This window comes from Gossypium hirsutum, chromosome D02 (assembly GCF_007990345.1).
Source record: "Gossypium hirsutum isolate 1008001.06 chromosome D02, Gossypium_hirsutum_v2.1, whole genome shotgun sequence".
Taxonomy (NCBI): Eukaryota; Viridiplantae; Streptophyta; class Magnoliopsida; order Malvales; family Malvaceae; genus Gossypium; species Gossypium hirsutum.
Window position 1 is genome coordinate 53,297,805 of NC_053438.1, and position 13,863 is coordinate 53,311,667.

Consider the following 13,863-nt stretch of genomic DNA (forward strand, 5'->3'; position numbering starts at 1 on the left):
GCAGAGGCTTAGTTTAGATCAATGGCTCAAGGAATTTGTGAAATGATGTGGTTAAAAAGAATAATGAAAAAGCTGAGGAAACCAATAACTTCACCAATGAAGTTTTTTTGTGATAGCAAAGCTACCATTAGTATTGCTCACAACTCAGTCTAGTATGACAGAACTAAACATATTGAGATTGATACACTTTATTAAGGAGAATATTGAAGAAGGCCAAGTATGCATGTCATTTGTTCCTTTAAAACAACAAATTGCTGATATACTCACCTAAGGGCTCTCTAAGACAAGTTTTGATTTTCTTGTAAGCAAATTGGGCATGATTAATATATATGCACCAACTTAAGGGAGGGTGTTGAAGTATGTGAAACTCATATATTTTGGAGATATATTTTAAATTTATTTAGGTAGATAAATCTTAGAATAAATCATTTGAGATATTCTAAGAATATTTTATTTTATCTTTTAGTAGTTTATTAGAATAAGGGAATTATTTTTCCAATTAGGTTAGGACTCTTTTTTCTATTTAAGTTGAAAACTTTCAAAAACAATATTGATCTACAAATTAAGTGGTTCTATAAACCGACAGTTTTAACTCTTCTTTTACATTAGTATAGAATAGTAGCCCCATTTTGAAGGGGAAAAAGAAAAGATTAGCACCCAACCACGTCAGGCTCCTAGCTAAGCAAAAAAAAAACCTAGTTTGATATATAAATTTCATGGATGGCTTTTGGCCCAAACCCAGTGATTATACATGCTTGCTGTATCCACACATCTCAAAAAACTTACTTAATGGAGGATGGATGATTTGAGAATCAGGAGGGATTCTGAGCTATCTTTGGATGCGTAGCAGCATATATTGAAGAGTTAACGTCAGGTTTCAAGTGGGATAAAAGATGCTGTACATCTGGCCATAGACTTTCTGCAGCTCTCCCACAAATACTCAACACCTCTGGCCTCGGCTTGCTGTTGGCTTGCACTGGCCCTGCCTGTCCTTCGTAGTGGATGATATGGTGACTGAAACAACATTATGTCAACATCAATGCCACTCATACCTTGCCTACTTTTATTGCCAATATCAAATGAAATCATCAAACCGGGGTTACTTACAGGTAGTCGATCAGATCTGTTATCTCTGATGCTTCCACAGGGACTGGCGGTTGAGTGTTTTTTCCAAATACGTCCACCAGTGTATTCAATAGTAACGATAGAATCTGAAAGATATTTCATGAAAAGTAAGCACAGGACAATCAATCATGCATTGGTTAAATGTCATAAACCTTATATCAGTCATGGTTTCCTCTTTCCCTTTCTTTTTTATGCTAAAAATTCTATATAAAAACTCAAGTTACCATATACCAGACCATGTCAACATCCTATTGCATGTTCTCTTTGGAGCATAAGCGTTGTTTTCTAAAATCATCTTTGCCACGTCATTTTTTCTTTGAAACACCAAAATCAACCTCTTTTAGGTCAATGCCCAAGCGTTTCGACATTTCCAGTTCTTCTAAGACCTTGTGTTTTTCATGCACTCTTATCTGCATGTGCTTCTTTCTCCAATATTCCCCTTTCACAGTCTATATACATTTGGTTATCTGATTAGTAATATTATCCTATCTGGCAACATGCCAAACTCCTAACAGCCACTCAATAAGATTAAATCATAGTCATCTGTATGCTGGAGATGGAACCAATAAGAACTAGACATGAAACAGGTAGATGCAATTAACCGTCATTTACCATCAAAAGAACAAGTTTGCTAACTTATGATCTCCAAAGTGGACAACTGAACATCAGACTCCATATATGACGTGATGTTACTTTCATATTCAAAATAAAATCTCAACAACCAGAAATTCGTTAGGTCTTAGGTAAGCAATGCAGAAGAGTGATAAACAAAAAGGAACTTCCGGCAAAACAAAAAACTATCTCATCTGGAGAAAAGCATTCTATTAGATATAAAATAATTGACTGCTATACCTTGTTAAAAAGATTGTGAGCAGTAACAAGTCTTGGAAGCAAGGGGCCCATTATCCGGAATGCTATTCTCAACATAGCAACTGATGTTACCGGCCGGAGCTGTTGAATAATGACATGTGTTCCCTCTAGCCATTCTTGTGGGAGGTTACTGAAGAAAGAATGAAGTAATGCAACTATATTACCTGATACAACAATGTAATAATCACATTAGAGTGCAAGTCAGCAGACAATATATGTCACTGTTTTGGAACTGGCCCTGGCATTATCAAGAAATCCTAAAACACCCTAAACGCCTTGATAATTCTTCAAAATCCAAAATACTAAATGAACACTTCAAAAAATATATAAGAACCAGCAAAGCAGAATTTGACCCCTTAATAAGCATAAATTAACTTAGCTAGGCAAGGAATCAGTATTATTTTTGCTAGCCCCAATTAGGTCACTCATGAGAAATTCAAGTTAGTTAAACTCCCTAACCTTGAAAACAATTAAATGCTAGATCTTCATCCATATCCTTAGAGGAACTTTTGTATATTCTGTAATTTTAAAAACAGTTTCAGACTTGCATAATTGCAATTCAGCGAATCATGAAATCCTTAAGTCAATTATGGCATATAAAAAACATTAAATTTGGTTCACACTAATATTCTCAATTCAAAGAATAAGAAAAGAAAATAAACATGGATAGATCAATAAAAATGAGTTCCATAAATGATACAATACCTATGGCCGTAGAGGTATTATCTTGGGAAGCCCATGTTGGATCCAACAAAGCATAGCTAACAGCAGAGTCTAGTTCACTCAGTGATCTCTTCCCATCAGTTAGCCACCAACTCTCTTTAATTATTCGTGAAGCTTCCATGTAAAGCTGTAAGTGAAACTCAGGAGGGAGTTGAGCCAACAACAAACCACAAGCTTGGATAAATAAGCATGAAAGCTGTTGGCAAGTGTAACCACTTCGGGAAACAAAACTAGAGGTGTTGATCCCTGACACTGAAGGAGTCGATCTGCCAGCACTATCTGTACTGCCTCCTGAAGGGGATGTTGGTAAAACTGAACCTTGCACGGCACCACTAGAAGCTCCATGCAATCCATTGCTGGACTGAATCAGAGTTGGTTGTATGTTGACAACAATTTGAACAAGAGATGACACAATCTGAGAAGCAGAAATGGGAAGAGAGAGAATCTCTATAACGGCTGTTTCCAGAACCAGCTGAGTATATGTCCCTGGGTCCTGAATTTGATAGAATGCCTTTTGACCTTCAGAAGCATTCGCTGGCCCAGACTGAGGTGTTGCAGGGGTTTTATTATGAGGACCACGCACTGAATTATTAGAAGCATCTCCCATTGATCCAGTTCTTGAGTTACTGTTTAATGGGGGTATGACATTATTCACTAGAGCCAATAAAAGAGTTGCAAAATATTCTGGTGGGGGGCATATTGCAGGATTTGATGAACTAATGTGCTGAGGGAACGACTCAGAAAAAGGAATCTGAAGCATAATTTAAGCCAATAAGTTTCAACAAGAGAAAGGTATGAGAAAAACAAGTTTAATTGAGATGAGCAGGGAACAAGAAGTGTACTACCTTGCTGAGATCTAGTACATTCAATATTCGAACAGTTAACTTTCCAGGTAGATGACCATAGAAATATGCAAGAATGTCACGAACAAATGTAAACCTCAAAGGGTGGTAAGCTAAAAATAGAGAATACATGCCCAACATCCTGTCAGCAGATTCTATAGCATCATTCTCAATAAGTCTGTAAACAACTAAGGGAATGACTGGAAGCAAACGTGCCACAATATCATCGAAGAATGTAGGATACCTGTTGTCAACAATAATGATAAATATAAATAATTGACAAAACACAAAACGTATAGCTCATACTCTACTAAGAATCTATCCCAACATGGCAAATAGCATATTTTACTCCAAACCAAATATATCAATTTAACTACAGAGCTCTACTATCACTGGATAAATTAAATTTCAGCTTTAATTGGAGTGTTCAATTAAACAAAAAAAATCACCTCTCCTTCCATGAGAGATGATTGCCAAGGGCATTTTGCAAGTCACTGCGCTTAAATATTCCAGTGTAAAGCCAATGCTCAGGGGGGCCACGATTCATACAGTATAATTTCACCCTTTGTTGAAGCTCTTGCCTGTCAAGTAAGCTTATCTGCAAGTTTTAATTGAATTATCTGAACATTAATGCAGATACAAATCTCAATAACAAGTTAACAGTGTACCTTAAAACAGAAGTAGTAGGCATTTTCTGCATTAAACTTCATAAATTCTAGATAAACTCAAACAAGACGATAATTAAGTTTTTCACGAATATCCAAGATGATATCAAACGAAGAATCAGCAAGGTATAGAAGAGCAAGAAAATAAAATAAGAATCAAAGACAGAAGATAAAAGAAAAATACATTTAAGTAAGCAAAGTGCTACTAGAACTTCATGTGTTCATGATAATCTAACTAAATATCATTTTTGAGGACAACAAAGGAACCTATATTAGGCAAATTGTTATGCACAACAACGATTTTAGAGAAGAATATGTAAGAACAAAAGTTTAGCGAGAATAGTAGAAAATATTTCAGAGGAGCATACCACAATACGCAGCGCATGGGGATCATCGTCACGGTCAATGAGTGCTAGAAGCAATATATCCAAAGGAATCAGCTCATGGGTCCAAACAAAAAAGGCCAGGTTTGCGCAAGTTTTCAGTAAAAGGTCCTGAAAAGGGCAAACAAGATGAAATGCTTAACAAAGGCGACAATTTAGTTAATGAATCTACAGAGAAGATGGCTACAACCTGCAAGGAATGCCCATGCTGCAGCTCTATGTGAATGTGATGAAGTAATACATCCACCATTGTATAGATATTGGATGTCACCTCTTCAGGTGAAAATTCTCTCAATACCCGTGCCTGACTCAATATTTGCAAAAGATGATCTTTAACATTATAATGAAATATTTAGGAAAAAAGGGAGCATAGTAGCTATCAGAAAAGTCACAACATGATTCCATTCAAGTGATCTTTCCAGAAAAGACGAGATAAACATACCAAGTTTCCACTGTTAATGTTTTCAGGATGCCCTTGCATCAATATCCATGCACCAGCACACAGATATTGGCGGTGTTGAGGGAAACTGCGATTGAGATAGGTCATGACATAATTTGGTTCGGTGGATGATGAAAGAAGTTGTGTGCATTGGTTAATCACTGTTGTTTCTGACTGTAAAAAAGTAAGAACATGTTCCACCATTAGCTGCTGCAAGAAATCTAGGCAAGCAAGAAACAATGAGGATAACAAGAGGCAAACAACTATTATTAATAATAAAACCATGCATTGAAATTTGAAACAATACATAAAATTTCAACAGAGTGATGAATAACTGCACAGAAGAAGAAAAATTTCAGGTTCCTTTAAATTCATGAGAAACATGTATATATCAGTGTCCCCACGTCTAATATAATCTATTCACTCTCAAAGTATGATTGGAAATAAGCACTCAGCAATAAATTAAATAAATATAGCTCCAAAGAATATTTTCTCATCATGTTAGATTTCTCCTTTTTATCTAACAAACCCTTTCATGAAAATTCACTAGACATCTGAAGCTTGAGGCATTAACTATTTCTTCCTTTTTCTTCTTACACTCATCTTGCATATTTGGTAAGCAATGCCCTGTGTTTTTTATTGGGATCATTTATCCCACAGGAGATACCAAATAAAATTAGAATAAGGAAAAGGAATTTTGATTCTTTTTTTATAGAAACATCAGTTGAACCTGTTGCCATTCTTGAATTGCAAGTCCTCTTTTGTCTGTCCGTGTCATTAAGAGATCTCGAAGAATAGAGGGAAAATAACATAGTGTTTTCTCTGACCATCTATGCTGGCTAGTTGCCAATATCTGTTCCAACATAGTTTGAAGGTAAAGTAGGTGATCAGCATCTGCAATTCCGCGAGTTTTAATGGTGATGGCAAGAGTGATTATAGTTATCCGATTTAAAGTTTCTGTGAATTCAGTGGGCCCCTGCAAAAGTCAGTTTCAAAATTTTACCTAAATTAAGCAAGGGAAAAGAGAGAACAAAAAAATTTGTTGGAGATAGCTGTTTTTACCTTCCCTTCCCTTTTCACCGAGAAAAAGTCTCTCAAAGACAAAATCAGATTTATGCACAAATTCTCTGCCAATCTAAATACACGGTGATCCCCCCGTTTTCCTTTTAAAGCAGAAATTATTTTTGTAACATCATACATCAGAGGTTTGCATTTTCCTTGGTACCTATAAAAATAGATTGCAAATCTAATATGATATCATCAAATTGCAAATAAGAAAGATCAAATCCCTAGGCTTTCAAGCTGCCAAAGTCGTAAGAGTGAGGCTAATCTTGAGCATTTATAACAACATATTAAGTAGTGCCAGAAGTATAAGAGTAATAAAAAAGTAAACAAGGGCAAAGGGCACAGAAATCCTCAGGAATCAGAAAGCTCAATCTGAAACTGCAAATTCCATTCTAAACACTATCACATGCTATGACCAGCAGAAGAGAGAGGAGTATCTTGGCTGAATAAACCATGCAGAAGATCACCTGTACAGTGGAAGCAGACGATAGTTGACAATTTCAAGCACCAGAAGTGTCACCGCAGGCTTGCTCAATAAAGAAGCATTCCTCTGTGCCAAATGCTGCAAAGAAGGCAGTTTAAAGAAATCCTATTATTCTATTAGCAAGTGACAATATATTTTTGTAAATCCATAAAAAGAGAATAAGGAAATCAGACTTTAGCTTTGGTCTAAATTGAAAAAATCAGCAGTCAGACAACAACTAAGCCTTCTCCCACTACATGGAGTCATCTATTGATCATAAATCATCATTGGCTCTTATATAAGTTGCCAATGGATGGTTACAATGGGTTTGGAAAGAAATTTCCAAAGTGCAATTTTCTAAATTAAATGATTTAATAAAGGGTGAATTGTTACATTTAGTCAGTTAGTTGGTTTGGATGAAAAGTAGCATGATCTTGAACAGATGTCAGGAAATCTGAAAAACAAATATTATATTGACAGATAAAGTCATTATAAGTCAAAATTTGTTTTTCCAAATTAGTAGGATGATTGACTTACTTTCCGCCAGTAGCAAGAATGAGGTTACAAGTATATTGAAAGTGGCAATTACTTCTTAAGACTTCCATTAAAAATGAGATGGAATAACTTTTCCAATGGACAAAATTTATACCACAAATCTCGAAAACTGCATGACACTATTCCTTTACTAAGAAATCTTCTAAAAGATAAGAAATAATAACATTAGAAGGGAAGCAAGTTACACTGAAGTGCGAACGAAATAACGAATGAGGTGCAATGAGCAACAATCTGGTGTATGTTTCAACCATAGCAATACTAGGAACAACCTGCGTCAAAAGAATCAATACCAAGCATTAGGAACAGTTTGAAATCAGTAGTGATCCAACTGTCAAAGACCAAATAAAAATTAATTAAGCCTACAAGAAAATAGTGGTCAATTTATAAATTAGATTACATTACTCTATTCAGGATAATACCTGCCCAGCAAATAAAGATTCTTCCATTTGAAAGACCAACTTCAAATAAAGATTCATTGAAAAGCCAGATAACAGTGAAATAGGCAATGGACTAACTTCCCGCATCACCATGAATCTCTCATTGGGCTGTACATTCGCTCCAGGTAACAACTCTGTAACTCCACCAGAAGATAACCAATTCATGACCGTTTCACAAGCTGGCTGCGCCATCGTGTAGGAGACAACCCAAAACATCCCAATTGATTTATCATCCATACTCATATAATCCATCATGCGTTCCCCTAAAAACAATTAGAACATTTTAAAACTGTAAAAACTTGAGCTATACATTATGGTTCATTCAAACAGTATGAAGCAGGTTTTGATGAATTTTACAAGCAGTTAGAAGATCAGACATGTCAATGGAATTTGACCATGTTAATGATAACGGGGTTGTAGGTTGTAACAGTGAAAAAGAAATACAAGCAATAAACTCTGCACATAGGACACAATTGTATTTAGCTTCACCATGAAACTAGCTATAATGGCTGCATATTAAATTTATTCAATCTATGATATCACATGCATGATATGTACCTTTGCTCACTTGTCTCCACCACTCATCTATTTGCTTCCCTTTCTGCAACTGTTCATTATTCAAGTAGTCTCTGGTTGATGTATTCAGTGACCAAATGCGTAAGTTTTGACAACTGCTAATAAAATCAAGCAGGATGCTTTGGGGATTATTAGGATCAGAGCTCCTATCTTCTCTGTGAAATGATAGAATCTTCCTTGTTGTCTCCACCTACCAGCAGAATTGCAAGGCCTAAGTTGAAGCAATTGATTCATCCAATTACTCAATCACTAACGATAGGAAAAAATAACTAAAACATGAGACACTCCAAAAAATAATAATAACATAAACGCAACACGAATATACAAATGTCTCCAAACCTATTTAATACAAATTAAATGTGTTAAATTTTATATAAATAAAAAATAACATAAACACAACACGAATATACAGATGTCTCCAAACCTATTTAATACAAATTAAATGTGTTAAATTTTATATAAATAAAAAATACCTTAACCACGATTATAACACCACAAAATACACAACAGAACATGAAAACATGAATTACCAGATCTACTAATAAGTAGTGGGCACAGAAAATCATAATCCTTAGAATGAAAGATGCACATATTTTGTGAGACTATGACTAAGTATCTCCTAATATTTGAACAAGACCTAAAAGTTCATCAAGTTGTACCAAATTGAACAGAAGAAAGGCAATGAAAATTTCCATTTAGAAGCAACCTTTCTAGAATCAGTATTCAAAGCTGTCATGACATGTTCAACTCGAATGATTTGTGCAAGAAGCCAAGTAACATGATTTGTATTAAGAATGTGGTGATCACTTGCTGAAAGGCGTGAACCCAGCTTATCAATAAAATCAACAAAATCTATACATCCACTTTTCATAAGAAAGAAGAATATATCTGAGAAGACAAGCCACTCCTGCCAGCAATTTATTTCTGCAATTAGATAAAAACCAAATGTGAAAAAATCAGGAAAATTGAAATTCAACTGCTTCATATTCCCACAGCTATTTTGGAAACTAGCAATACTAGGAATGCTAATGGAAAGATAATGATTAATGACTTTTTAAATTGAGAAACCAAAAGAACAAAAAGTAAATGAATAAAGAGAAGAAATCATTGCCTGAATTTGTCAACTTCAAAAGCTCAACAATTCTATCAATTGTTGCCTCGCAAATCATATCACATGTAAAAACAGCACCAGGAGTAGGCACTGAACCTCGATAAAAAGGTGCCACAACAAGCACACGCTTCCACCAATCAGGAGAAGGAGTAGAGCGTATAGCATGCCTTATACAACGTAAGGCTCTCTCCCAGTCCAAACTACCCCTCTGGATAGAAGCTGCAAGATCCTACATAAATATAAGCAACTATTAATACATTCTTAGTAAATAGCAACCCAATATTAGCAAGTATGGTTCTCCCCTCCCCCAAAAAAAAAAATTCACGCACAACACGTTTACAAATCATATGTAAAGAGGGAAAAAAAAAAAAAGAAAACTTATGTATAATATATACACATACATGGGTACACATACACATAACCACATTAGCTGATAAATATATTTGTTGATTGCCACAAAACTGCTATAAGCATACATGCACAAAAATGTTTTCTTTTCTTAACTGGGAGCTGAACTTATCAAATAGAAGCAAACTAGAAGGTTATGGAAAAATTGACAGCCTCTCCCCATTTTGTGGAAGAGGTTTAACTCAAGACAGGAATGGCACATTTTAAAATGTACCCTTCAGCTAGATAAAGAAACTCAACAATTCATACCTAAGAATGATTCATAAAAGAGGGCAAAGAATGATGCAAACAGACACCAAGAGAAACCGATTAGAAGGCCTCAAATCAAATAATTTCAAGAAGGATTTAATGAAAAATAACATCAAAATAAAACTTAAGAGATTCCTTAAAAAGGGTTCATAATAAACCAGCTGACCTATATGATGATAGGTCATAAATGGCATTTCTTAAAGCAACATTGTGGAATTCTGAACTCTGATAATAAAACAGGAGGAATACAGGTTTGCCAAGGTATTTTATTCTCTCCTCCCCCTTCCCACCAAATCTACTCTCCACTAGGATAATATATCAGAAAGGTTGGCTCTTGGCTGTTCGAATGTCTGCCTTGCAGAAGTAGGGTATCTGAAGAAGATTTTCTCTCTTAGCTGGCCCTACAACCTACTAAGACAGCAGATGCAGGAGCTTCATAAACCTCCTCCTTTCTTTTGTGCTAGCACTTTCCGTGGGTGAGTCAGAATTCACTAGAAGCAAGTAAAAGCTCAGAGGCTCCTACCCAATAAGTCAATGGAAGAACTGAGTTATGGCTCTAAGAATCATACCATTGCAATCAAAAGAGTAGATTAAAAAGAACCTCCAAGACATACATTGAATCACACTATTACTTGACAAACAATTGTATTATAGACTACTATCTTTTTAACAAACGCTGCCAAAAGCTAGGTTACTCAAACTTAGGGGATGATGTCAGGTATCTGTCTGTCTGACATGGGTATATTCAATTTTTTCTGTGTTTTTCAATATATTTTGAGGATAGTATCTGCACATCCATGTTTGTTGGACACTGGTGTCAAACACAGATACTTCAAGGAAAATGAAGATTCAGAGCAACTTAGACCAAAAGAAACTAAAGGAAGCTTGATGAAAGCATAATGTACTTTAGTTGTATGATAAGTTTAAAATGGTCATACCTCTCCATGAAGTGGTTCTCCAAGCACACTTGGATATGTAATTGGTGAATACCGCAAGTTTGCCACACCTTCAACAGAAACGTTAGGAGTTGTCTGTGACAATATCCGATGAGTTCCAAATGTGGGGCAGTGAAGGTGTTGGTCTAACATTTGCATATGCATAGCCATCATATCTCTCCTCCTATGTATTTCCAAGATAAGCGTAAACAATGCTTCATCGTCTGGGATATTTTCTATAAACTGCAATCCGCTTCGGAGTAATTCATAGAAGGGCACTCTGCATTTATCTTCCTCAACCAACAACCAAATTACATCCAAACAACAGTGCAGCCATTCAATTAGAGCCTTCTCTAGTCTCCAGGACTTTCCATCACATTCTTCATTCCCATGTTGCCTTTGATCCCAATTAACCAACCAATTCAGCATATGGTGGAAAATTTCAGCTTGAGTCACCGGTTTCAAATTACATTCAAGCCCAGTTAAAATCATCTTGCAGCATAGCTGACGTAAATTGCTTATAGCATTATCTCTGATAGATGAATCCATCCTAGTTGTAGATGGTTGACCATTGCAGGCAATATCAGATAATTTTACAGGGGACAAAGTAGCACCCGAAGAAGGTTCAATTGTAGATTGTGCTGGAGACCCAATAACATGAACTGAAGTTAACGTAGATGCAGCATTCGCAGACTGAAAATTAGAAGCGTTAGCAATTACACTAGTAGATGGCATCATCCCGGATTGTGATACACTTGATGAAACAGAAGGTACTCCCTGACTCCCTTGACTTACTGGCCCTTCCGCAGAGGCAACTGAAGAAAGAAGGGATGGCAAAAAGGTATCCCAATTAACGTAGCCTATACTACATAAGCTACGTAAAGCAAAAAGAAGAAACTCTGCCCGAGGTGCATGACTACAGCACTGAATAACCAAAGATATTAGAACAGATTCTGTCACAGACTGCAACTGATCTTGGTCCTGACAAGAACGGCACAGAATCAATAGAAAAAATATAGTTTAGAACCAACAACTCATAACAGATAATGACAGATTAATTGAGTTGCCATTTGATTGCTACCGGTAGTACTTGCTTTCTGCCTCAACATTTTGGATACAAAAATTGCAGGGTTCCAAAGAGAACTCTTTAAGATTACTATGTATCGTAATATCTTCACCCAATACACTAAAATTGATGAAAAAAATTTGTCAACTAGAGCATTTAGTACAACATTATTAGCTTACTGAGTACTAGTTTAGGTAGCAATATGCTGCTGAAAACTCCTGGAGAATATGGGCTCAGAATGGACTTGGATGCGTAATATCATCATTACGTGAGTATAATTAGACATTTGGGGTAGGTAGATTAGAAAATGTACAAAAGAATTACAACGTTTTTACTGTAAAATTGTAAATAATATATTGATAGACCTTAAAGAGTGCACTAATGGAGCTTGTTAGGATAATCCATAAAATAATTATGTTATAACTGGCCTCGGAATTTTCTCTTTGGTTAAAATTACCTTTTTAGAATCAGCTTTTTCTCTACAGCAAGTAGGAAATGCAACAAGCAGACAGCTTAAAAATAAAAACTCAACAAAAAATGCTTACAGAATGGGATAAACTTACACCAAACTGAGTCTGAAGTTGCTCAAAATCTAGGAGGAACTGCTCGTTTCGTGGAGGAAGCTCTCTATTAAGAGCGAGCACACGCTTTTGGGTTTTGTGGGTTTTGTTCCTGAAAATTTTTAACTTAATTTTTCTTTTAAGCAAGAAATTAAACCCTCAATCAAAATTCGGGGAAAAAATAACTTACGGTGGTTCTCGAACAGAATCATCAGCTTTTTGGCGGCTATTTCTCTGCAAACAAAATTGAAAGAAAAAAAGAATAACTATGTTTCGGAGAAGAAAGTTATACAAGAATATGAAAAAGTTGATGAAAAAGAAATTACTACTCCTAAGTAAAGATTGAAGAGATCGGTAATGGCGGCTCGGGCAGGGTGGAACTGGTAGGTTCGGGAATTTGCAGCTGCTGCCACTGATCTCTGAGTTTGATCCATGTTTTCTTTTTCCTCCGTCTTCGAATAGCTAGGTTTTTTTTTTAAACTCCGGTAATACTAATTTTACAACTCTGTCAGACCAACTGATTCACTCGTACAAGACGAGCCATGAAAGTCGAGGAGATTCGTCAAACTATACGACTAACCCGTTCGGGTAAATGAAACGGGTACTCGGGTTGGCTACCGATTTCTTTATCAAATTGTTTTAGGTAAATTATATTCAAGGTTACTAAACTATTAGTAAGTTTTCGTTTAGGTAATTTAATTTTATAAAATTATAAAATAGTCACTGAACTATTTGAAAGTTTTTATTTAAGTCACTAGATTAAGTATTTGTTAAAAGAAAAAGTTCGGTTACTAAGCTCTAAAAGACGATTTAACGACTGATATGGTGGACCAATATCTATCGACGAGTAGAAAAACATACCTTAGATCTAGGTTGATCAAACTATCAGTATTGGATATCAGAGAAGAAAGTTATTAGGATTTTGATTTGCAAATTCATGACATTTAAAACTATTTCATGAAAAAAAGTGAATTGTAAAAAAATGAGAAGGCGAATAAAAGCTTTCAATTCGTGTAAGTGATGCGAGCAGAGAAGGCCATACAACAATGAGTTTAATAGCCCAGTGACTTAAATGGAAACTTTCGAATAGTTTAGTAATCATTTTGTAACTTTTTGAAGTTAGGTGCCCAAAACGTAAAATTACTAATAATTAAGTGAGTTTGAATGTAATTTACCCATTCTTTTATTAGTGCTCAGGCTATGGGTAAATTACAAATTTATTCAAAGTATTGTAATTTAGTCATTTTTAGTCACTATACTTTTTAAATTTTGAAATTTCCATCATGACCAAACGATGGCCGTTAAATTTTCTAAGTTAAATTTTGCCATTTTTAAAATTTTATGTGGAAAAAATATTTTTATATATATGATGTCACGCTAATTTATTATTT

At 35.4% G+C, this 13,863-nt stretch overlaps 1 protein-coding gene across 2 annotated transcripts; it reads right to left on the bottom strand.

The window, feature by feature from the left end:
* Positions 1-550: 550 nt before the first annotated feature.
* Positions 551-13,026, bottom strand: LOC107909886 (mediator of RNA polymerase II transcription subunit 23). Of its 2 annotated transcripts, none has more exons than XM_041088801.1 (21): positions 12,802-13,026; positions 12,663-12,706; positions 12,476-12,584; positions 10,850-11,827; positions 9,255-9,483; positions 8,850-9,067; positions 8,126-8,333; positions 7,550-7,830; positions 7,316-7,399; positions 6,580-6,674; positions 6,110-6,272; positions 5,778-6,023; positions 5,051-5,221; positions 4,799-4,912; positions 4,594-4,719; positions 4,010-4,158; positions 3,564-3,804; positions 2,701-3,469; positions 1,978-2,159; positions 1,108-1,211; positions 551-1,014 (listed from the first exon to the last, which is right to left on the bottom strand). In XM_041088801.1, the coding sequence occupies exons 1-21, from the start codon at positions 12,904-12,906 to the stop codon at positions 813-815; spliced, it is 4,818 nt and encodes a 1,605-aa protein (XP_040944735.1). In that variant the 5' UTR covers positions 12,907-13,026; the 3' UTR covers positions 551-812. The 2 variants fall into 2 exon arrangements, with proteins under 2 accessions (XP_040944735.1, XP_040944734.1); XM_041088800.1 differs by having other exon boundaries at positions 12,799-13,010.
* Positions 13,027-13,863: the final 837 nt, after the last annotated feature.